This window comes from Oryctolagus cuniculus, chromosome X, assembly GCF_964237555.1.
Source record: "Oryctolagus cuniculus chromosome X, mOryCun1.1, whole genome shotgun sequence".
NCBI classification, from domain to species: domain Eukaryota; kingdom Metazoa; phylum Chordata; class Mammalia; order Lagomorpha; family Leporidae; genus Oryctolagus; species Oryctolagus cuniculus.
In genome coordinates, this window is record NC_091453.1 from 102,325,488 (window position 1) to 102,348,829 (window position 23,342).

At 38.4% G+C, this 23,342-nt stretch overlaps 1 protein-coding gene across 7 annotated transcripts in view; it reads right to left on the reverse strand.

Moving 5' to 3' along the window:
- Positions 1 to 23,342, reverse strand: part of TENM1 (teneurin transmembrane protein 1) — an 867,710-nt gene that overhangs the window by 163,682 nt on the left and 680,686 nt on the right. For all 7 annotated transcript variants that reach the window (XM_051827786.2, XM_051827790.2, XM_051827788.2 and 4 more), the window contains one exon: positions 15,644 to 15,860. In XM_051827786.2, coding sequence (XP_051683746.1) covers positions 15,644 to 15,860 — 217 coding nt within the window. The remainder of the gene's footprint in view (positions 1 to 15,643; positions 15,861 to 23,342) is intronic.

The window sequence follows — 23,342 nt, forward strand, 5'->3', positions numbered from 1 at the left end:
GCTGGCCTTGCACATGTGTAGAGCAGGTATGAGCCCAGTGGAACAGTCTTCTGTGTTGGTTTTGTATGCCTGTGTACATGTACACGCTCAGGTACCCTCAAAGGCAGGGAGCACATACTTGTCGTCATTGCCTGGGGCTCTCCTTTGACTCACAGACATGGATGGGCAGCTTTGCTTCTTTGTACCTTCAAAAATAAGAATAAGGACGTCTCCTTGCTGCTATTGGTTAGAGCAAGATAACTTGAACTTAGATGGGCATGTCCAATATGACTTAAAAAACACATATGAGGGAGATAACCCCTCACAAGTCTCTCTCTTCCTGCTCTCTGGGGGAATAAAGGCTGCTGCCAAGCTGTCTACCTGCTGTCACTATGCTAAAGCTGCAACCCCAAAGGAATTGCTTCTCCATTTTAACTAAATGCTGAATCCTCTAAATGTTTGGAGCTTGGCCTGAAGAACAGGGCATCTTGGGAAATGCTAGTCAGAATATGCTTTATGGAGAGCCTTATTTAACTAACAAGCTGCTTGTTAGACAGCTCTGATGCAAAAGGTCTAATTCATTCTGTATTTGCTATTTTCATGGCATAGTCAAATTATCCCTAGCCTTCAATCAACTCTTGGTTCCATTCTCCTCTTCTCTTATTTGTTGTCTTTTGTCTTCGATGTCAAATTTCCAATATTCATTCAATACCTCAGGCAACAACATTAACCTCAAGCACAAAAGTTGGTTTGAAAAACAAGGCTGAAAACTAAATTGCTGAAAGAAGATGTAATTTACTGCATTGTATTTCTGATTAAAAACTTTCCTAAGGAAAATGAAGCTCAGGGTTTGAAAAGTTATAGTTTTTGCTTTTGTAGCTAACATGCACATAAGCAAGCTTTGAAGGGTAGATTCAAAATCAAGGACCTAGTTGGCAGGGGATCTAGCAGCACTGAGCAGGTTAGGTTGTTTTCTCCATAGGAACAGTTGAAATCCTTCCCATAGCTGATAGCTCTGGTCGAGAGATAGCACTGGGGAGGACTGAGCTGGGAGTGGCCACACAAATTCTCCACTCACCAGTCTTTGAATCCTGCTCTGTAAATTTCTCTGTGAGTTGTCAGTTGGCCCAAGTCTCCAAGGGATAGAAATCTGTTACATATGAGGTATGGTTCAAGGGTTCCCCCACACCTTTTCCAGGGGCTTACCACACCCTTAACAAGAATTAGTCCTTCGTGCCATCTGGATTAAAGCACTGCTGCTTTGGGAAACTCTATTGGAATGCAAATAGCTCTCAGTGGTTGGTAAGAGGGGCTTATGATATTCCTGCTATCCATTGCCATCACATAATAAAGGATCTTTTCTTTAGAGTGTTATTTTGGAACTGTGATGTTGGTCCTCTGTCACTTTTGGTAATCTTTCTCTCCTATAGACTAGAGATTCTCAAACTTGATTAAGCACCAGAATGACCCAGAAGGCTTATTAAAATGCAGATCGCTGGGTCCCATCACCAGAGTTTCTGATTCCGTAGCTCTGGTGTGGGATCTGGGTATTTGCATTTCTAACAAGTTCCAAAGTGATGCTGAGGCTGCAGCTCTAAAGACCAAAATTGGACAAGTGCTGCTTTAGGGAAAGCAGGACCATGACATATACAGTCAATTAAGGTGTATGAACTTCTGGGGAAGAAGGTAGGGAGCATAAACTACAGAAAGGCAGGTAAATCAACAACTGGTTCACAATCTTATCATTATGAAATCTGAGGCATGTATTTTAATTCTTCTATGCACATTTCTGAAATAGTTTTTTTTGCAGCAACTCTATCTTGAGACGTCACATCGATACTGTCATGACAAAGTGGTGGCTGAACTACAAAATGAAGTGTGGGATTCCTTCAAGTCCAGAGATTATAAAATGGAAATATGTTTTAACTCAATTTATGTATTCCAGATAAGTGTCAGTTTTTCCCTACCCCTATAAGTCTCATTTAAACAAGGTTGTACTCATGTTATTGTACTTGTCATAACGTGTCTTGGATGACAGTTATAGATCTGTCTTTCCTAATAGATGGACACTCCAGGGCAAGGACGGTGTGCTTTTCCTCTGTGTCCTTCCCAATGCCTGGTGTTCACAGCGGGAGCTAAACAAAGGTTTGTAGGATTTCAACTCAAATATCTGTTTATATGAAATTGTAAGGTCCAAGTACTTACAACCTATTCCCTTAGCACTGCTTCAGGGGTTCCAGGGCTACTTTGAGGTTCATGAGTGACAGGTGCCTTACAGTCATCTATTACAAGATAAGATTCTAGATTGTGCATCATGGACAATCTCATCATGAGAGTTTTGTTTGATACTTGGCTGCTTCAGGGAATTCAATAGTACACATGTGATTGGAAAGAATAATTGAATACCCTCAAATGCTTAATTTTTGCAACCTAACCCCATTATTAATTTATATATCATCATATACTTACTATTTGATATTTCATAATTTACATATATTTGAGGATTCTAATAAACATATTTTTGGGGTTTCCACAGAACACATGCTGCTTTTGATATAAGTTATCTAAGCTGGTACAGCACCAGAAAAACATTTAATGTTGTAGCATAAATCAGTTTTCATGTTCTGAAAATGCGAATGCCATGAATGTTCATATGCAAACCTAATAAAATCTCGTTAGGTTTTACTTAAATATAGCAGCCTGATTTAATCCTACTCAGTTGGTCACTAGTCCAAATAAATAATACCACCAAGTGTGTAACATTAAAAGCAGCTGGGAGCATTAGCCATCAACATTCTAGGACTCTGGAAAAGGTGGTGCTATTGAAAATGCAGATAGCTTTTTAAGCAGAATTATTTTCCTCATGGCTAGTGATGTTTCAAGTAAAACAAAATGGGGGCACTCACCCTGAGGTAGGGTGGCTATTTTCCCATCTGCCCTGGTAATTGCTTGTCAAAAGTAGGCTTGCTTTGGATGCCTGAGATCCCCAAAGTAATGGGAAAAAGATCAAGTGTTTTGAAGCAATAAGAAAACTGACGACACAGTCACATTTTCAGGACTGCATAAGTGCCAGTTTGCTTTAGACACATGATTATTTTTGTCCAGAATTGGAATCCTAAAATATTTGTCCTATAAGCCCTTGCAACTCTTGAATAGTTTGAAGTTTTGTTGTTGTTGTTTTGCTTTTCGTTTTTGGCTGGTTCGTTTTTTGTGTGTTGTATACATTAGTCAAATGGTTTATCTTTGGATAAGCCTTATGGGATTTTGTTAACCTCATTAACCTCTCCTGTCACTTCTCTGTGAATCTGCCTTTCAAATAATGGATAGTCATTAAACTTAGGGCAAGTCCTTCTTGTTGGCTACCTCCCAGGCATGGATTACTCTTCCCTCTGTAGAGGAAAAAGTGTAACTTAGCTCTAGCCACAACTGTGTTCTAGCTCTGGCTTGCTGGTAAACACCATTGTGGCTTTTCCTAACAAACAGAATTACTCCTGGCCTCATTTGCTCATTATATAAAATGATAATAACAGTTTTTCCTTACCTTCTTCCCAATCACACCACAGAGATATGACAATATTAAAATGATCAAGTCAAATGATCACCTTTTGAATTTGATCTTTCAAATTATATTCTACTAGGTATCCTGATCATTTAAAATATAGTTTGTAAAAATATTTATTAAGCACTTACTATGAGTCAATTACTATGCCAGATACTTTCATTACCTTACTTCATTTTACATCCATATAACCTTGAGTAGGTATTAGTGTTAGGCCTAGTTTTAAAATGAGGAGACAGTATTGAATTACAATATGAGAATCGACTGCAAATTCTCTCCCCAAACTGTACTCTATATGTTGTGTGTGGGCATGGGGGCAAATTGTTGAAATCTATGATTAGCATAGAGATGGTCCTCTATATAAAAAGTCATAGTAAAAATGATCCATAATTAAGAAGGAGATGGGAGAGGGAATGGGAGGCAGGAAGGGAGTGGGGTGGGAGGCATGGGGGAAAGAACCACTGTATTCCTAAAGTTGTATCTATGGCAAAATGGATTCATTAAATAAATCAAAAAAATGAGAGACAGACTCAGGTGGTAAAACAAAACTTGCTCAAGACAATACAGCTAGTAAGCGGTGCAGTCACAGGGGCCTTCTGATTTGGACTTTTCAAATTTTATTTGAGCTGTAAATTATTAAAGAAATTCTGATTAACATGTAATATTTGTTCATTTCTATGAGGTTCAGGTCATCATTTCAACACATGTATCTGGTGTGAACTGATCAAATTGGGGAATTAGACTTTTAATTTCCTTATCTTTTATATTTGAAGCTCCTTTTCCAGTTTTTCACACTTGACCTGGACTCTGGACTCTAAATTTAGAGTCTAGGCTCTACATCAGATATTTCTGAGCCCAGATATAAATAATGTGGCTACAAAAAAGTGCTCACCTACAAAGATGGTGCTACACACAGGACATCATTATCTGTAGGAATTTACCAACTGTTGAGCACTATGTGCAAGGTTTGTAGTGGAGATGAACTACAGAATGCCATTCATTGGCAATCACTCTGCCCTCTCTGGGGACAAAATGAAATGACAGAACCAGCTAGAGAGTCACTGCAAGCACATGATATGGCTGGGGTGTAGATAATAAGGATCTGAGTCTTGACTTTTGATACTCATTGAACTATAAGTAGGATAGATAAAATGTTAGAAAACACCTAAAACATTGACATAAGTTGTAGATAGCTACTGGTATTATTAACTGTAGCATTAAGCATTTCAGAACATCAGAGTTTTAAAATATCATAAATTATCCATTGAAGAACCCTTTGAAGATTTATGCTCTCCTTTCTTTTCATTCGTCTTTGCCCAAGAGCGTTTGCAGAGAAGTGAAAGTCACACATTCTTCCTTTCTGGTACCTTTAGGTGTTGACTGCTGATTTCAGGAGCTAGTCAGCACTATAAATCTGGGAGCCTTCAGCACGTTGTAATTTTTTAAATGTGTTGTGAACATGTGTTTCCTGAATTTTAGCATTAGACAAAATAGTTGTCTGAAAATCAAGAGATTCTGTCTTCACACACGTAACACCTTTCACATAAATGAGATAAAAATGCTTTATTAGCAAGTACCAACAATCTTACTTCCCACTTAGGACAGCAACTACAGAGGTGATAAGCAAAGGAGGAAAAGCACCATGGGGAAAAAAAAGAAAACAGAATCAAGGAATTATGGACAACCCAAACCATACTTGGAGTCCTTCTCCAAATGTGGGCAGGTCATGTGCAACACCTTCCTTTAGAAAGAAAGATGAACCGTAGGTAGATTTGAGGACATTGATGCCTTACAAAGAATGTCCCCCAGTCCTCAGTCTATCCAATGCATTCAACAATTGTTGCAATTTGTGTTTACCAATGCCTTGTCGTGTACCTGGCATAATGTTTTTCTAGTTCCTAGATTAAAAATACACACACAAAACATTGGCCATTAGCAAATAGACTGAGAAGTCTTAAACTCATGAAAAAGTTAAACACAAAGCATATGGATTCCAATTTGTGCCTCAGCAGAAAAAAATGAGTTTTATGGGTCTTCTGGGGGTTACTTATAGATAGAGAAAACTGAGTTAAATCTGTGAGTGCTTGAATAACACTATATATTTCTTTTTAAATATTCTAAATATAGGCTTTCTTTAGCTCTTCTTTTTTGTAATCCCAAATCAGTAAGTGGTTTCTAAATATTTGATTTCCTATAGGGTCAGCACTAAGATCTGCTATTTATTTTCTCTTTCATGACTAAGGGGTGCAGGGCTGTTGCTGATTTCTCTTTCTAGAACTAATTCAGTTTGTCTACAGCATTTAAATTCACTCATTGTACTCCTGGATGGCAGGTATCCCATCCATTTATCATTAAAACCTAGCACAGTAATTAGAGTGTATCACAGTAAGTAGTATATAGTATTTCCTTAAGAAATATTTCTCTCTCTCTCTTGATTATTTATTTGAAAGTCAGAGCTACACACAGAGAGAAGGAGAGGCAGAGAGAGAGAGAGAGATTGAGAGAGAGCGAGCTCCTCCATCTGCTGGTTCACTCCCCAGCTGGCTGCAGTGGCCAGAGCTGTACTGATCCGAAGCCAGAAGCCAGGAGCTTCCTCTCAATCTCCTACATGGGCACAGGAGCCCAAGGACCAGGGCCATCTTCTACTGCTTTCCCAGGCCATAGCAGAGAGCTGGATTGGAAGTGGAGCAGCCAGGTCTCAAACTGGCGTCCATATGGGATGCCAGCACTGCAGGCTGCAGCTCTACCTTCGATGCTACAGTGTTGGCCCTATCTCTCTCTCTTTTAAAAATGGTTGATTGATTGAATTGGAAGTCAAAATAAGAGAGGAGAGAGAGAGGTGGGGGCGGGGAGAGGGAGAGATCTTCCATCTGTTGGTTCACACCCCAAATGCCTGAGCCGGTCTACAAGGAAGCCAGGACCCAAGAATTCCATTTGGGTATCACACATGGGTTGCAGGGCCCCAGGTACTTGGGCCACCCTCTGTTGCCTTCCCATGCACAATAGCAGGAAGCTGGACCAGAAGTGGAGAAGCCTGGACTCAAACCAGAACTCTGATATTGGATGTGGGTATAGCAAGAGGCAGCTTAACTTGCTGTGCAACAATGCTGCCCCCACAACCTTTCTTTATCTAACTTGCCAGTAGTTACACCTTCCTGACATTTTTCGTTATTGTCTGTCGTCTTCACTACAGTGCATGAAGAAAAGGCTAGGACAGCACCTATCCCTTAATTAAGGAATGAACCAAGCAAACATTGTAATGTTCATAAATCTCAAGAATTAAGTGATATAATTTTTCCCAATATAAATTTTCTTGAATGAAACTGAAGGATCTAGTGTCAAAATTGCCTCCAAAGTGTGGTTAAGTAAGGGGAATTGTAAAAATTGCACAAATGGGATTTTTGATGATTTTTTTTTACTTACATTCATGTTTAATACAAACATTTTACATTTTAGATTGTAGAAAAATTATTTATATCTTCTAATGTCAAAGGCTAAAACTGCTTGCATATAGTTAAGCTGTTTTTGTTGTCCACATAAGCTTTGTGTTTTTCCTGCAAGTCATCAATAGTCTCCTGTGTGTGTCAATTTTAGCAGTTCTCCATGCAATTAGTCCCATCTCTGTGTTATTGCTGAAAACTTCCAGGTCAGTCTCACTTCTATAATTGTTTAATGATTTTATCTTATTTGCTAGAGTACTTCCTGTCTGACATCAATTTCAGTTACCTGTCTGCCCCATCAAAGCAGTTGACTTTGAGAACCCTGCGTTGATGAACTCCAGGCTTCCTTAGAAACTGATGTTTCGTGATCCACATAACTTAATGTAATTTGTAATTATTTTAATTGTTTATGTGCTTACTTGATGTGTTTACTGCCTCTGTCATTATAAAGTGAACCCTGTAAGAGAACTATGTACTTTTATTTACTGCTGTCTGCACAGTTCCTGATAGAGTGGGTGCTCAAGAAATATTTGTTGATTGAATGAGCAAATACATATCCTCATCACTCCTTCGAAAAATGAATCGATACCAGAATATTACATTACATTAAAAATGGCAGAGATTGAGGGGGATGATTACACCAATTACTCTTATCTGATCATTGCACATTGTATGCATCTGAAATGTCATTCTGTATCCATAAATATGTACAATTATTATGTGTCATTTTAAAACAAAAATACATTTTAAAAAGAGTGGCAGAATATGATCTCTTTGCTATCTCCTTCCGAGGACTTAAGCTTCTAAGTTACTCTGGGAAAATCAATATTATAATAAAATATATATAAAAACTATAAATAGTACCATTATACGAAGTATGATTGTTCTTGCTTCTCGGTCTTTATTCGAGATCAGCAGCTTCTGCAGTAATGACCATCTGCCTGTAAACTCCCCTTTACCTCAAGCTTGGGCTAATAATTCATTTTACCATTCACAGGATTTCAAATGATATAAATTCCCAGCTCAACTAAGTGCGAAAAAGCATGTTTTATTAAATAAGTTATGAAAGTAATTATGGCTAATCAGGAGCAAGAATCAAGCTTTTATTACTGAGTGGGGTATAGTAAAGGAGGAGAAGGCTTGAGTAAGTAAAGAGTTTGCCAAGAATCCCACACTCAAGGCACTTGTAATATCTCAATTTGCTTCAGGGCACATCTCTGGTTTTCTCATGAGATGAAATAATGATGCATACCTAAGTGAGCCAGTTATCAACAGTCTTCCCACTGACTTCTCGATATTGTTCCTTATTTTCTAATTTTTTGATACTAGATTTTGATTACCTAGTGCATGGAAGTTAGAATTATCGATGCTTACACAAAGTTATAAATGATGTCAATTATTGGTAGGCTGTGACAGTAGTGGAATGTCTTATAAGGTTAAAAAAAGAGTAATTACTTTGCTTCTGTTATCTAATCACTTCATCTTTTATGAATTTTGTTCCTATGCTATTTAGAGGACGGTAATGTTACCTTTAGGCTGGCTCTACATTTGGGAATTGTCTTATTTTAGGTCCTAATATCATCTCTGTGTTCTAGGCAACCAAAATGAGTTTTTCATTTGTAAATGTGAGAAGAGCATTTGCACTCCAAAATCACTAAACTACAGCTAAGCCACTCACTCATTCAGTTTTTACCTCCTCTGTGCTAGATCTTGGGTTAGGTTTATGTCATAAGGTGGGATGGTAGGATGTTAGATAAAAGATGGTCCCAAATTCTTTGACACTTCTCTCATCAAAATGCAGGATCTATGTCCCTCCCCTTCAGTGTGGATAGACTCTTTACTACTTCAACTAACAGTGCATGACACAAGTGACATTGTTACAATTTCTAGATTCAGGTCTTAAGAAACTGGCATCTTCCATTTCCTATCTCTCGGAATACTCACTCTTGGATCCTTGAGCCACTATATAAGAGCTCAGAAAAACTCAAGGCTGGCTATCATGCCAATAACAAATTCAAATAGCCAAAAAGAGGGGATACATGAAAAGAGAAAGATCCCCAGGTGCTGTCTAGCTGTCCTAATTCCCAGGTATTCATCCTATCTGAGGCCCCAAACATCCTGGAGTAGAGATGAGCCATCTTGGCCATTGCCTGTCTGAACTTCTGACCCACAGAATAATGAGATACAATAAAAATAAATTGTCTTAATCCACCACACGGAATAGTTTGCTACACAGTGGTCAACATTCAGAACAAGGAGAAAACAAATCAGACTTGGAACTTGTCCTCATGGGACTGAAGATTTAGGAATGAGAACAATTCAGAGGTAGCCTTGCATGCTGCAGGGTAAACCAAAAAGCCAAAATGCAGCAATTCCATACAATGGTAGAACTAGAAGAAATCTATCTTGTTTAATCTCTCCATTTTTAAGCCCATTAACAGTGACATTATATGCTTAGTACTGTACTAATTTTGATCCCAATTCTATATCTTTCCAATTAAAGAAGTTTCACCATAAGTGGGCAGATGAGGCCCCGATAACTGTATTCAGCAACACTGCTGTGAATTGCTAGATCTTTGAATTGTTCTTAAGATTTACTCTGTCAATTGTTAAATCAGCAACAGGAGTCACTGTGCACTTGCTCTCCATGTAGGACCTCTGTCCTTAATGTGTTGTACTATGAGCATTAATGGTAAAACTAATCTTCAAATAGTACTTTATACTTTGTGTGTCTTTGTGGGTGCAAACTGTTGAAATCTTTACTTAGTATAGAGTTAATTTTATGTATATAAAGATAATTAAAAATGAATCTTAATGAAGAATGGGATGGGACAGGGAGTAGGAGATGGGATGGTTTGCAGGTGAGAGGGTGGTTATAGGGGGAAGAACCACTATAATCCAAAAGTTGACTTTTGAAATTTATATTTATTAAATAAACATTTTCTATAAAAATAAATAAATCTTAAAAAAAAGACTCTCAATGAGAAACATGATCAAATGCCTGTCAGTATATACATTATTCTCATAAAAAGTAGATTCTTCTTTTAACTATGGCAGGATCTTGGTTATCTGATATCATGATTAAAGGAAGGTAAGATACCATAGCTTAAGACCTACTATCCCAAAGGAGTTTATCTATAGTGTGAGGCAGAGTTTACCCAAAGTTATTGTTGAGGTATGCACAGGTACTCCAGTGAATTAAGCATGGAAATACTATTTCCTTAACGTGATTTCTATGTCAATGTCACTCCTTTTGCTCTTTTTAAACCAACATAGTAAAGGTTCAAAATTATATAAAAATAATAACATCAGATATTTAAAGTCTGATCTCAGGGAAAGAGATAAGAATGTTTTTAAAAAGACAAATACTTGAAGTCTTTCCAAGCAAAGTTATAGAAACCACAAAATCAAATGCCAGCATGGCCAGGCATGACATTGGAAGGAAGGGAAGTAATCCATTTGTAAGGGTACACAGTGAGTGGTGAGTTAGTGAGGCATGTCATGTCCTGTCCAGAGGGGCGGCTGGCCCTCAGCTCCAAAGCACCTATATTATGCCTTTGAGCCAGGGTTGTTAAGCTTTGCACATTTTCCTGAGAAGGGAGATATTTGGATTTTGATTTTAGATCTTTTAATTTCTAAATGTCAAGCCAAACAAAATACATCTGCAGGCTGATTTTTAAGCAACCTCTGATATAGACACTTGACATGGATTGATGCAGGGATCAGCCTCTCATGGTTACAAAACAGACAAAGGAGTTGGGCCAGACCTTGCTGTCAGCAGTTGCACTAACCCTGGTAGGATTTTGTTTCTTAAATGCACTTCTCCATTAGTGATGGCAAGTGAAATGTCTGGCTTTGCAAATTACTGCTGTCATTTAGTTTAATGTACTCTTGTTTTTACATATTTATAAAAACCTTTTACATTATTAATAGTGATTAAATGCTTAGACACTGAAGATCAATAATGCTTCTGTTCACCTATTTACATTATTAAAAAGTAATAAGTCATACCGGGCACGTAAAATATGTGGTTTACTTTGTAGTGCTGTTTGGAGTAGCTTGAAGAAAAGGAAAAAAACCTTGGGCTACAAGAGTAAAATTGTGTTTAGGAACAAATGGCGACTGAGATAAGTTTGCTAGAGACCTCACTATGGACAGGTTGTATGTTCATACTGACATTGCAGCATCAAGGGGCACAGAAGGTCCACATTCCACTGTGCTCTCACTTGCCATACAGCAAACTCAGAACAAGAAAAGACTAGTCTCCCTCGAATACACTATGATGGATGGTTACTTAACCTTCCATGTCCCTCTAACACCTAGTCACCTGTATGCCACCATCATTGGCTCCAAAGGCTCCAGATGGTGGCAATGCTCAGCAGCAAGTCAGCTGTGTTGATCGCGTATCGCCAATAGGCAACATCAATGCTTTCTTCACCTGCCTACGCAGCTGTATCTCAATTATGCAACAAATAAAAAGGAAAATGATTCACCTGATTATGGCACATAAGTGTTCTAGATTTGTCTAAGGGGAACAATCCCATAGTCAGGCATGTGAAGGGGTCACAAATCTTTTCAGGGTCACTAGTCCAGTTTTCTAAGTAGCACAGAAGTTTAGAGACCGAGCTCTCAGCACTAGCCTACTTGGGTTCAAATCCTGACTCTGACACTCACTCATTGTGACCTTGGGCAAATCATTTGGCTGATATCTTAGTTTTTGTTTTCCCACTTGAAAAATGGAGAGAGTAGTAATGCCTACTATATGGGGTTTTTATTTTATTTTAATTTTTTTGACAAGCAGAGTGGACAGTGAGAGAGAGAGACAGAAAGGTCTTCCTTTGCCGTTGGTTCACCCTCCAATGGCCGCCGTGGCCAGTGTGCTGCGGCCGGCACACCGCGCTGATCCGATGGCAGGAGCCAGGTACTTATCCTGGTCTCCCATGGGGTGCAGGGCCCCAGTACTTGGGCCATCCTCCAGTGCACTCCCTGGCCACAGCAGAGAGCTGGCCTGGAAGAGGGGCAACCGGGACAGAATCCGGCGCCCCGACCAGGACTAGAACCCAGTGTGGAGGATTAGCCTAGTGAGCCACGGCGCCGGCCTACTATATGGGGTTTTATGAGGACTAAATGAGATAACATATGTAAAAGCTCAGTACTTACAAGACCTGACACATAACAGGTGCCCAGCACCAATTTTCATGTAGCCAAATTTCCCTTTTTATGAATAATTCAACTGTCTTACTCTTCTACAAAGAAGTTCATTAGCACTGAACTGAAGTTTGTAAATGATGTCATTGAAATGTAACCAATTAAACTGGATTTGAACAATCACTTGCTTTCTAAGTTTCTTATGTTGACCCTGCTGCTATATACCTAGTGTAACTCTGGTCCACGTTAGCAGGCTTATTTAAGGACAACTTGAAATGTGGCCATTGTGGTGTAATGGAATGCTTACAGAAGTTGCTACAATGCAAACTTGTTGGCTGTCTGATTTGGGGCAGTATATTTAATCTCTTTCGATCTCAGTCTCCCTTATAAAGTTCACCCAATAGGAGGTTATTTCAAAGCTTTATGGAGAAAGAAAAGACAAGTTGATTTCAGCACAAAAAATGTTAAGATCCATGCATTATTTTATAATACATATTTTCCATGAACTTTTTGAGGACTCCTTGTATGTATCAATTTCAAATATTTTTGCACCAAAACAAACATCTTTTAACTCTACCCTCCCATGAAGTTTTGGAAATGCCGTTGTATGAATACCTACATCACAGGGATTCTATGAGGATAAAATGAAATAATGTAATCATTTTTGTAACCTAAAAAGCACTATATAAATGTAAGAGATTGTAACTATTACTACTTATATATACTGTGATTAGAGCTGGACTAATTTTGCTCAAAGATACCCAGAGTAAAAAATGCATGTGGTGCTTTTTTTAGATCTCTTGTCCTTGGAAAAGACATATGCCTTTTGTGCCAGAATGGATGTATCTATAATAGCTGGGACCCCCTGGATGAAGGAGACCCATTGCTTTGAATTTAAACGTGCCTTGCAGAGCCAAATGATAACTTGGAGCATTTTATAAAAGAATGAAGAGAACTCAATCAAACCAGGAGAAGGAGAAGGGCATTAACCACCACAAGTAATAAGTTTGTTCACTCTGCGAGCGGCTGGCAAGCGCTGCTGAAGCATGAAGCTGAACTGCAGGGGTTTAAGTTTGTCCTGACTTTCCGAAGTTTATTGCTCAAACGCCCTGCTTTGGGTCATAATAACTTGTCTCCTGTTTCTCTCAGGTCCTGACTTTCTCCCCTTACTTGAACTCAGTGTGTCATTTAACATATCTCAGTGCTGTGGAGTTGGTTGGTATATTTTTTCCACTTTTTTTTCGACTGATTTTCCCCTAAGCGTGGAGAAAGCTACAGAGTTGATGACTTAACCTTATCTTCAATAGGAAAACATTTCTTCGTTCCTCTGGTGGACAATAAGTCTCCACTAATTAAATAATTATACCTGCATTGAAAGCTACCCCAGAATTGTTGTTGAGCTGAGAGAACAATTCAAAATGGGGATGATTGAACTTGTTGGAAGAAGGCAATCTGAAGCCCTTGCTTGTCAGGCATTGCCATTTGGGTTTTGGGTTCGTCAGAAACCTGAAAGGTCAGAAGTATACAATAATAAAATATAACCAACAACTTCTAAGTTTTAACAGTTGTAGCATACACCTGAAACAAAGGGAGGTGAGTGTTTGAAATTTCTATGCATCTTTTCTTTATATTTTCTACTGTGTATAGGCCAATAATGAGTTATGATTTTCTTAGATTGCCATTGACTTTTACTTTCAGTGGAAAGCGTTTATTGGTGGGGAAACCCAACAGACTGGAGGGAAGGGGTGAAGAAGGAAAAGAGGGAGAAAGAGAGTATAAGAGAGAGATCAAGAGACATACAGAGAGAGAGAGATTGAGAGAGAGCCACATGTTCAGGAACAGGTCCTGTTAAATCTTTGCTGGGGGGTGGGCAGGGAAGTAGCAGCAGTGAATCTCTTTAGGATGGGCATGGAGCTGACGCCGGTGGAAGGGTCATGTGGTCACCTGAAATTGCCACTGATTTTTTAAATTCTTTAAAAGATTTTGTTTATTTATTTGAGAGGTAGAGTTATAGTTAGAGAGAAGAGGAGACAGACAGAAAGGTCTTCCATCCACTGGTTCACTCCCCAAATGTCCGCAATGGCTGGAGCTGCGCCAATCCAAAGCCAGGAGCCAGGAGCTTCTTATGAGTCTCCTACTTGGGTGCAGGTGCCCAAGGACTTGGGCCATCATCCACTGCTTTCCCAGGCCATAGCAGAGAGCTGGATCGGAAGAGCAGCAGCCGGGACATGAACCGGCACACATATGGGATGCCAGCACTACAGGCAGAGGCTTAGCCTACTGCACTACAGTGCCAATCTCTATTTTTTCCCCACTGATATTTAATATAAACTTTTGACCAAGTTATTCTTGGGGACTGGTAATTCCCACCAGCCTGCAACTAAGTGAATAGGATGTAGACGGGAACTACTGGAAAAGTATTTTCCATTTTTAAAAATTCCTTGTTTAGAGGCTGGCAGTGTTGTGTAGCAGGTTAAGCCACTATCTACAGTACTGGCATCCCTTATGGGTGCTGGTTTGAGTCCCAACTGATCCACTTCTGATCCAGCTCCACACTAATGTGCCTGGGAAAGCAGCAGAAGATGGACCAAGTGCTGGGGCCCCTGCACCCAAATGGGAGATCTGGATGAAGCTCCTGGCTCCTGACTTTAGCCTGGCTTAGCCCTGGCCATGCAGCCATTTGGGGAGTAAACCAATGGATGGAAGATCTCATTCTCGTCTCTCCCTCTCTATATATAATTCTGACTTTCACATAAGTCAATAAATAAATCTTTAACAAAATTCCTTGTTTTTATTAGTGTAGGAAGCTTGTTAAGTATCAACTTGTGGAATGAACAGAAGAGGACATTTTTGAGACAGGAAATGTTGACTCTAGTGACTTTCCTACATTTAGTGCTAATTAGTAAAATATATCATTGCTGAAGATGAAGCAGAAAATGCCAATGAGTAAACATATGCTATTAATACTTCAAATAAGTAAGTTGATTTAAAAACATTTCTTTGCCCAATAGTTTGGGCTTGGCCTCAGATCTTTAGTGACAATTCATGCATTCGAACTTTCCCAGAAGACAGATTTTCACAAGTCTAGAATTTCAGATAAGGATGTCAAATTCATACAACCCTTTCATATGGTAGCACTTTTCATTATAGCATAAGATTTAAAATTTAGCTTTTGAAAATCAAATGTTTTTCAAGGAATCATTCCAGAAGCTACATAACAAATTTTTGACTTATACTTCCCTCTTACTTTTTCATTCAATGATTCATATATACACGAACACACACACACACACACACATTCACTCACACAGTTTTTATAATAAACTCTAGAAAAGAGATTTTTCCCTTAACTAAAGCGTAAGAATTTAGGCATTCCAGAGACATCCTAAAAAACAAATCAGTATGGATTGCGTGAAATCAGTATGGATCGTTTGAAATAGGAAGTAACAATGATCTTTCAAGGTTAAGGAAAATCATGGCCACTGTTCATTAAAGGGCCAAAATAAACAGAACATACCTGCTGTCAAATGAGATCTCTGGAGGAATGACATGAGTACTGTCCTTGCCAATGAGGAATTTGATTCTATCATAGAAGAGTCTTGAAGTGTGCTGAGAGAGGAGGGGCTGGCTTTGCTGAATGAGGTCAAGAGGATCCGGTGAGCCCTGGCAGAGAGGACTGGCATAGCAGTTGCTTTGTTGACAACAATCAGGATCCACACAGTCAGTCAAACCATCTGGGAAAAAAAATCCAAGACCAACATTGATATTTAGCTATAAGAGAAACAACATAATTTCTAATGTGCATAAATGGAGAAAAACCTAGAATACAGCCAAAGGTAACCCATCATATTTTGAGCTTAGAATGTGTTAAATTCTCATATTTTTCATAAATTATCACTTACTCCGAATTTATATGGCACCTCAGAGAAATTCAAACTATTTTGTTCATAACTCTTTTCTTTTCTGAATTCTCCAGCATTTATCAGCTAGGGAATATAGTTTCTATGGTGATAGTTTAGCTTTTGAATAAAATTTTCCATTAGGTATCACTCTTTAGAAGTTTCCTTCTTCCTCAGTGAACCCGTTTCTCCAAATAGCAACTATTTCTTGTGATTCTTTTGACTTCCTCATACCTTGTACATCCATGAGCACAAAACAAGTACTTGCTAACCTGGATTTGTATTTTTTTTAAAAAATTCTCTGAATATTGCTGTCTACTGGTACTTCTCAAATTAGAGGCTGGGATTCTTATGGTGACAATTTATCCAGGGTACTGATCTTCATATATATGTTCAATTGCCTGGGAAGTTTAGCAATGAATAATTTTGAGATTGACTTAGTGAACTGGAATTTCTACAGAGCCCAGACTTACTCTGGGTGATTATGGGTGATTCTGAAGCACACCAAAGTTGCAGGACCACTTTTTCAGAAATTTGTTGTAGGAAGTGGAGCTTATTTTTGCATAACAGCACCCTCTTTTACGTTCGTTTATATGAGAGATGGAGAGAGAGAGAGAGAGAGAGAGAGAGAGGTGAGAAGGGTGAGGGGGTGAGATGGAGGGAGGGGGGGAGGGATTCCCATCTACTTGTTTACTTCCCAAATGCATGCACTTGCTGGGGCTGGGCCAGGGTCAAAGCTGGAGCCTGGAATTCCATTTAGATTTGCCACTTGTGCATTAGGGATTCAACTACTTGAGCTATCACCACTGCGTACTAGAGCTTGCATTGACAGGAAGTGGAAATCAGGAGCTGGAGCTGGGAATGAAACTCAGGTACTCTAATGTGGGACAGGGACATCCTAACTGGTGCCTCAACCACTAGGCCAAATGCTTGCCCTGAAAAGCATTTTTAGTGTAATTACTACTAAACCTGAGCTATATGAATATGATGAGTCACGTTTTCTCATTTTGTGGGCCTTCATCGTTTGCTCTAGACTCCTGAATCTACTGTTGAAGAAAAAAGTTCACATGAAGGCTTCATTCTTTGTTATAGGAATGATGTGGGGCAAGGAGTTGTTACATGAGGAGAGGAGGCTACTGAGAATCTAATAGGTGCAAACACTGTGTGAGGTGCTTGGGGAGGTGAGGAGATAAAAAGAGGCTTTTTTCTGTTTTTAGGAGCTTGGAACTTGGAAGGAGAAATAGCTGTGTAACAGCTAACTCTTGCCCTAGTGGAAATGTATGCAGTGCTCTAAGACATGCGAAGAGAAGGGGTTGGAGTGATTACTGAGTTTATGGACACTTCACTCTACACCCACTAAGCAAAAAATTAAAGTTCTTCCAAGCTCCTTAAAGCAGGCAAGTGGTTCAAACTCAGTTCTTTAACAAAGGTGAATACAAAGATGTTAATCATCTTGGCTTGCAGCAGAACAGGGAGGTTCAGATGGATCACTGGCTCCTTAAGGCTTCTGATGAAAGATGCTGGCACTGGTTTCCTGCGGCTCCATTGCTTGCTCTCTCACCCTCACTTGGCTGCTTCTGTTGAGCTGGATGGGGATGTACCACAGCTGGGGGCAATGAAAGCCAGGAACACCAAGAGAGTAGGCTTTTGGAGCAGCAGCCCTAGGGCACCCAGGAAATATTTTTCCCCACATGTGGTCCTTTCAAATTCCCTGTACCATAGACACTACTTTGATTTAAAATGCAGTTTGCTTCTTTCTTGCTTTCCCTGTTTGTAGAGTGTATTTTTGCCACTGATTTCTATTTCTCTGTATACATACTTCATTTTTACTGATGACAAACTTTGAAGTGTGGATTTGTTCCCCCTTTTCCTTTCATTCTGCAAATTATATTAACAGGTTTTCATAATTTGAGATGCCACTACCACCTCTCCCTCCAATATGCTGTTCTCAGCCTCATATTAGCACATTATCTCTTTAGTCTGTTAATTAAACATCTGGATGCACTGGAAAGCTGGTAAAAATATCAGGCTGATTAAAAGAGTTCTCTGATGTCTGGGATTGGTGCATAATACGCCAAGCAATTAAAACTGCTTTGCAGATGGGCAGTCACCTTTATCTTACATTTTTTATTGAATAGTGAGTTTGTTATTATTGAGATAACATATGTGGAAGTACCTAGTGTCATGCCTGACAAATATTAACCAATGTAGTAGTAATAATTGTGAGCATTCTTGGGCTTCAATCTGTTAACCACACAATTTCAACTTGTTTTGAAAAGAAATAAATTTAAAATAAATGTTAATCCCAAAATGATCTTCAAACTTATATTCAAAACTACACATAGAACTAGTTCAAAATTGAGACATTCTCATCTGGTTATGCATTCCAAGTTAATGTTTCATATTTAATAATTGTCTATTTTACAGAGCTGACCCTGTAAAGCCTCTGCTTTCTGAGAGAACAGCAAGACTTCTGATAAATCAAGCAAGGTTGCAGGTGGGCAAATCAGTAAAGAGTGTGCAACCTCCAAATTATAATTCATAGATAAACCCAGTCCATGGGCAAAGATCTACTTACCAATTATCACATTAGATAACACCCCATACAGTATGTCTAGATTGTTACAAAGAAGTGCAAATGACAGTCACATTGGATATGTGTAAATTTTTTTTGTGGAGGGGGCTATTAATGGTTCTCTTATTGTTCCAATTAGATGCTGTGGCAGCACCCTACTAACAGCCAAGCTCATGGTGTCAGATATAGATATATCAAATGTTACCTGTTTTTACTTTTAGGGACTATTCCTTTTAAGGGAATAAAAATAAAAGGCAGCTGAAAAGAGAGATATTACATTGTCTTGAAGAACTAAACATGGCATATATTGATCCTAGTTTTGCAAATAAATTTGGAACTATGCCACTTGGCTCAATTGGTACTGAAGAGAGTTAAAAACCGGTTTCTTTGTTGTGTGACAAATTCATCATTATTCAACTTTTATTTACTAGATGCGTGCTCTTTGTTGTTGAAAGAGGGAATGGACAAGGGAATATGAGTGACACAAAGGAAACACACGTTTTCTTAATACTGAAAATGGTTAGACCCAGTCATAGAGTGGTGAGCTCAGTTACAGTGTTTGGATTTTCTACCTTCCACTTGCATCTGGAAGCACTTGGCAATTCAGATGAAGCTTTAATAAATGAGCTGCATGGAGAGGAGGGGGTGGGTATGATCAGAAGAGAATAATTAGGAGTATGCTTTCTGATGCCAGGTTTTTTGACCACAACCAAATCTCACAAGTAAATGTGCAGAAAGTGGCTCCTAAATAGGGTGAATGTTATCAATTCCTTGCTCCTTCTCTTTCATTTTCCTATTTATTAAGTACTGCAGCATGCTGGTCACATTCAAAACATGAGGCTCATTGATCCATGAACTTACATGTGTTAATAACTCACCCATGGTGCTGTTTTCCATATCTAGACACACTACATTATAAAAGAGGTTTGCAAGTAGCTATTGGTGGTAATGAATGGTGACTTGTTACGAAGAATGATTCCTGGAAGATCATTCTTTTCTTTAAGGCAATTAACTTACTGATTTTACCAATGAATATGAAAATAGACAACTGGAAGAGTTTGTACAAGAGAAGCCTGGACAAACATGTGACAAATATTTAAAATATCAGAGGGAAAAAAGACCATTTTGATTAAGCACTGTACATCTTTTTAACCTCCTGGATAATCTTTCCACAATATCAGAGACTACCTTCCTTCTTCTGTAACTAGAGTGAATAAAACAGAGCCTTTGTTTGATGACTAAATATCATAAAATTCCCAATATTCTGTATTATCTGGCCCCTGCCCTTTATATACGAATCTCTCCTTGACTCGTTGTGTTCTAGCTACAATGACTTGCTTTTCAGTTCCTAGAAGAGCTTAGCACATTTCTACCTTAGGGCATTTCTACATGTTATTTCCTCTGTCTGGAACATTCTTCCTCTGACTCATATGAGACTTCCCTTACTGCCAAAACTAGGTTAGGCGTCTCATACACATTTAAAGTATCCTAAAATTTCTACGTGTGCTCCACGATTGTAAATGACTAGCTATTCGTATGGAGTCTTCTTTAATATTTGACTTCCGTGCTACATCATTAGCTGCATGAAGGCAGAAACTTATCTTGTTTATCATTCTCTCCTCAGTTCTTATCATAATAACTGCAAAGAAGTAATGAATGAATGGCAAACTGAGCATCCAAAGTGGAATATTTGGCTGAAAACTAAATATTTGAGTTAAAACATCTAGTTCAGCACCATACAATAAATCTTGGTACTCTGCCATCCAATATGGTAGCTACTAGTTTCATATGGCTATTAAGCACTTGAGATATAACTAGTACAACTTTGAAATTGAATTTTTCTCTATTTATTTCAGGGAAGGAGGGAGTGAGAGATAGAGAGAGAATGAGAATGAATGTGCTAGTTCATTTCCCAGATTCCACAATAGCCTGGCCAAAGCCAGGACTTAAGAATGCAATCTAGGTCTACCTCATGAGTAACAGGAAACCAATTTCTTAGGCCATTATCTGGGGTTTCCAGGATCTGTATTGGCAGGAAGCTGGAATCGGGAGCTGGACTGGCACTTGAACTGAGGTGCTCAGATATGAGTTGCAGGCACCTTAATGGCTTAACTGCAAGGATAAATGGCCACTGAGAGAAACAGAATTTTTAGTGTTAAGTGCTGATATGTGACTAGTGGTCACCATACCAGTCAATGCATATTTTGATATTCCCAAATATTTTTATAAAATTCATTGGAAAATACACATTATAAAAACCTATGCGTGAATTTCAAAATTTTTCTGAAGCAACGTAAACATTTTTAATCCCATTTCCATGAACTTTTTGAAATGCCCTCATAAATCTCTAAGTAATCTATAAATTTAGTCAAACATAAATATATTTTGAATTTTTACTAAAATTGTTGTTTTTCCCCCATTATGATTTCTTCTTTTGCTTTTATGTCTGAGAAGTTCTTCCTCTTTTAAGATCTGTCACTTATATTTTCTTCTAATTCTGCTTGAGTTTTCTATCATCTTTAACCCATTAATCCACCCAGAGTGCTTTTTTTTTAAACTTTTTTTGTGGTGTTTTTATTTATCTTATTCTCTTGGTAAATGGTATGAATTGAAAATCTATGTGTTTTTTGAATAGTTGTCCCAGCATCTTTTATTTCATAATGTTTCTTTTCTCCATTGATTTTAATACTATAATTATAATATATTAAATTTTTATCTGTATGTGAGTGTGTTCAAAGGTTTTTATTTGATTGTATTGGTCTGTCTCTTCTTACATCACTACTACTTTGTTTTAATTACTGTAGGTTTGAAGTATTCCTTAATGCCTGATAGTTTTAGTTTCTCCTCTTTATCCTTTGTTTTAACTATTTTGACTCAGTATAACATTTACACTTTTTTTCAAATTTATTTTTTAAGGAATACATATTTCACAAGCACAACTTTAGGAATATAGTTATTCTTCCCACCATACCAGCCCTCCCACCCACACTCCCACTCCTCCTCCTCCTCCCTCTCCCCTTGCTAGTCCCATTCTCCATTAAGATTCATTTTCAATTAACTTTGTACACAGAAGACCAACTCTATACTAAGTAAAGATTTCAACAATTTACACACACACACACACACACATACACACAAAACTGATAACTGGTTTTACAGTTAACTCTCAATACAACTCATTGAGGACAGAGGTCCTGCATGGGGAATTAGTGCACAGTAACTCTTGTTAACTTAACAATTAACACTCTTATGTATGATATTAGTGATCATCTAAGACTCTTGAAATGAGCTGCCTAGGATATGGAAGCCTTTTGAGTCCACAAACGCTGTCAGTGTTTGGACAAAACCATAAGCAAATTGGAAGTTCTCTCCTCTCTTCAGAGAAAAGTACCTCCTTCTTTCCACTGGGATCTCACTCACAGAGATCCTCCATGAAGAACATTTTTTTTTTTGCCACAGTGTCTTGCCTTTCCATGCTTGAAATGCTCTCACAGGCCTTTCAGCCAGACCAGGAAGCCTTATGGGCTGATTCTGAGGTCAAAGTGTTACTTAAAGCGATTGTCATTCTATGAGTCTGCTGTGTGGACTGCTTCCCATGTTGGACATTCTCTCCTTTTTAGCCATTCTTATCATGCCAATTCATATCTGCATCTAATCTATGGTGATCATGTTTTCTTTTTTTAACATTGAAGTTTATTTTCTGTAAAGATTTACTTGTTTATTTGAAAGGCAGAGTTATATATAGAGAGAGAGAGATGAAGAGAGGGAGATCTGCTTCTGCTGTTTCACTCCCCAGATGGCCACAATAGCCAGGGCTGGGCTGGGCCAAAGCCAGAAGCCAATAGCCAGGAGCCAGAAGCTTCATTCGGGCCTCTCACAGGGGTGTAGGGGCCCAAGTAATTAGGCCGTCTTCTGTTTCCTAAGCATATTAGCAGGGAACTAGATTGGAGATGGATCAGCAGGGACATGAACCAGCATCCATATGGGATGCTAGAATTACAGGAGGTGACATTATCTGATATGCTACAATGCCAGCCCCAATCATATTTTCTAAATCCCAAATTAGGATGCATTATTAACAAGTGAAAATGTGGTGCTCCAAGCATAGTGTTGTGCACGTGGTAGGTACTTGTTAACTAAAGAATAAATGATAGGCTTGATTCATTTATAGTAATTAGGTCTTATATATACAACCCATAGGATAACTTTCTTTCTGTCATGTTAAGAAAGAAAATCCAAAGATTATTTGTTCTCTGTCCTGTTTTTGCTATTCAAGGAGCTCTTAGGTAGTTTCTACACCAGCTGTGTCACCCACATACTCAGTGCAGGCCAATTAGTTACAAAGAGTCACAATGCATTGAATCAGAAGGTAAATAAAGTCAAAGCTGCAGGAATACTAATGAATATTCAAAGCTTATTAGAATGAAAAAAAAAGCTTCCGCCATTCTTTAAGTATCAGCCATAATCAGGTAAGAGCTACTTGAAACAACTACTTGAAAGTGATTTTTTTTTGATAAGGAAGATTTCTTCAGAATTACATTTTAAAAATTAGGACCACTTTTTTTTTCAAAAAGGTTCAGTTGGTGCTTTATGATTTAATTTAAACAAATACTCACATATATACACATGCACAAACAAGTATACTGACAGCAATTATTAGTCATATTCAGATAAATGAATCCAGCCATTCTAGATAGCTAGAAGCCAAGACCACCAATGAAGGGCATTTTATGCATTCTTAG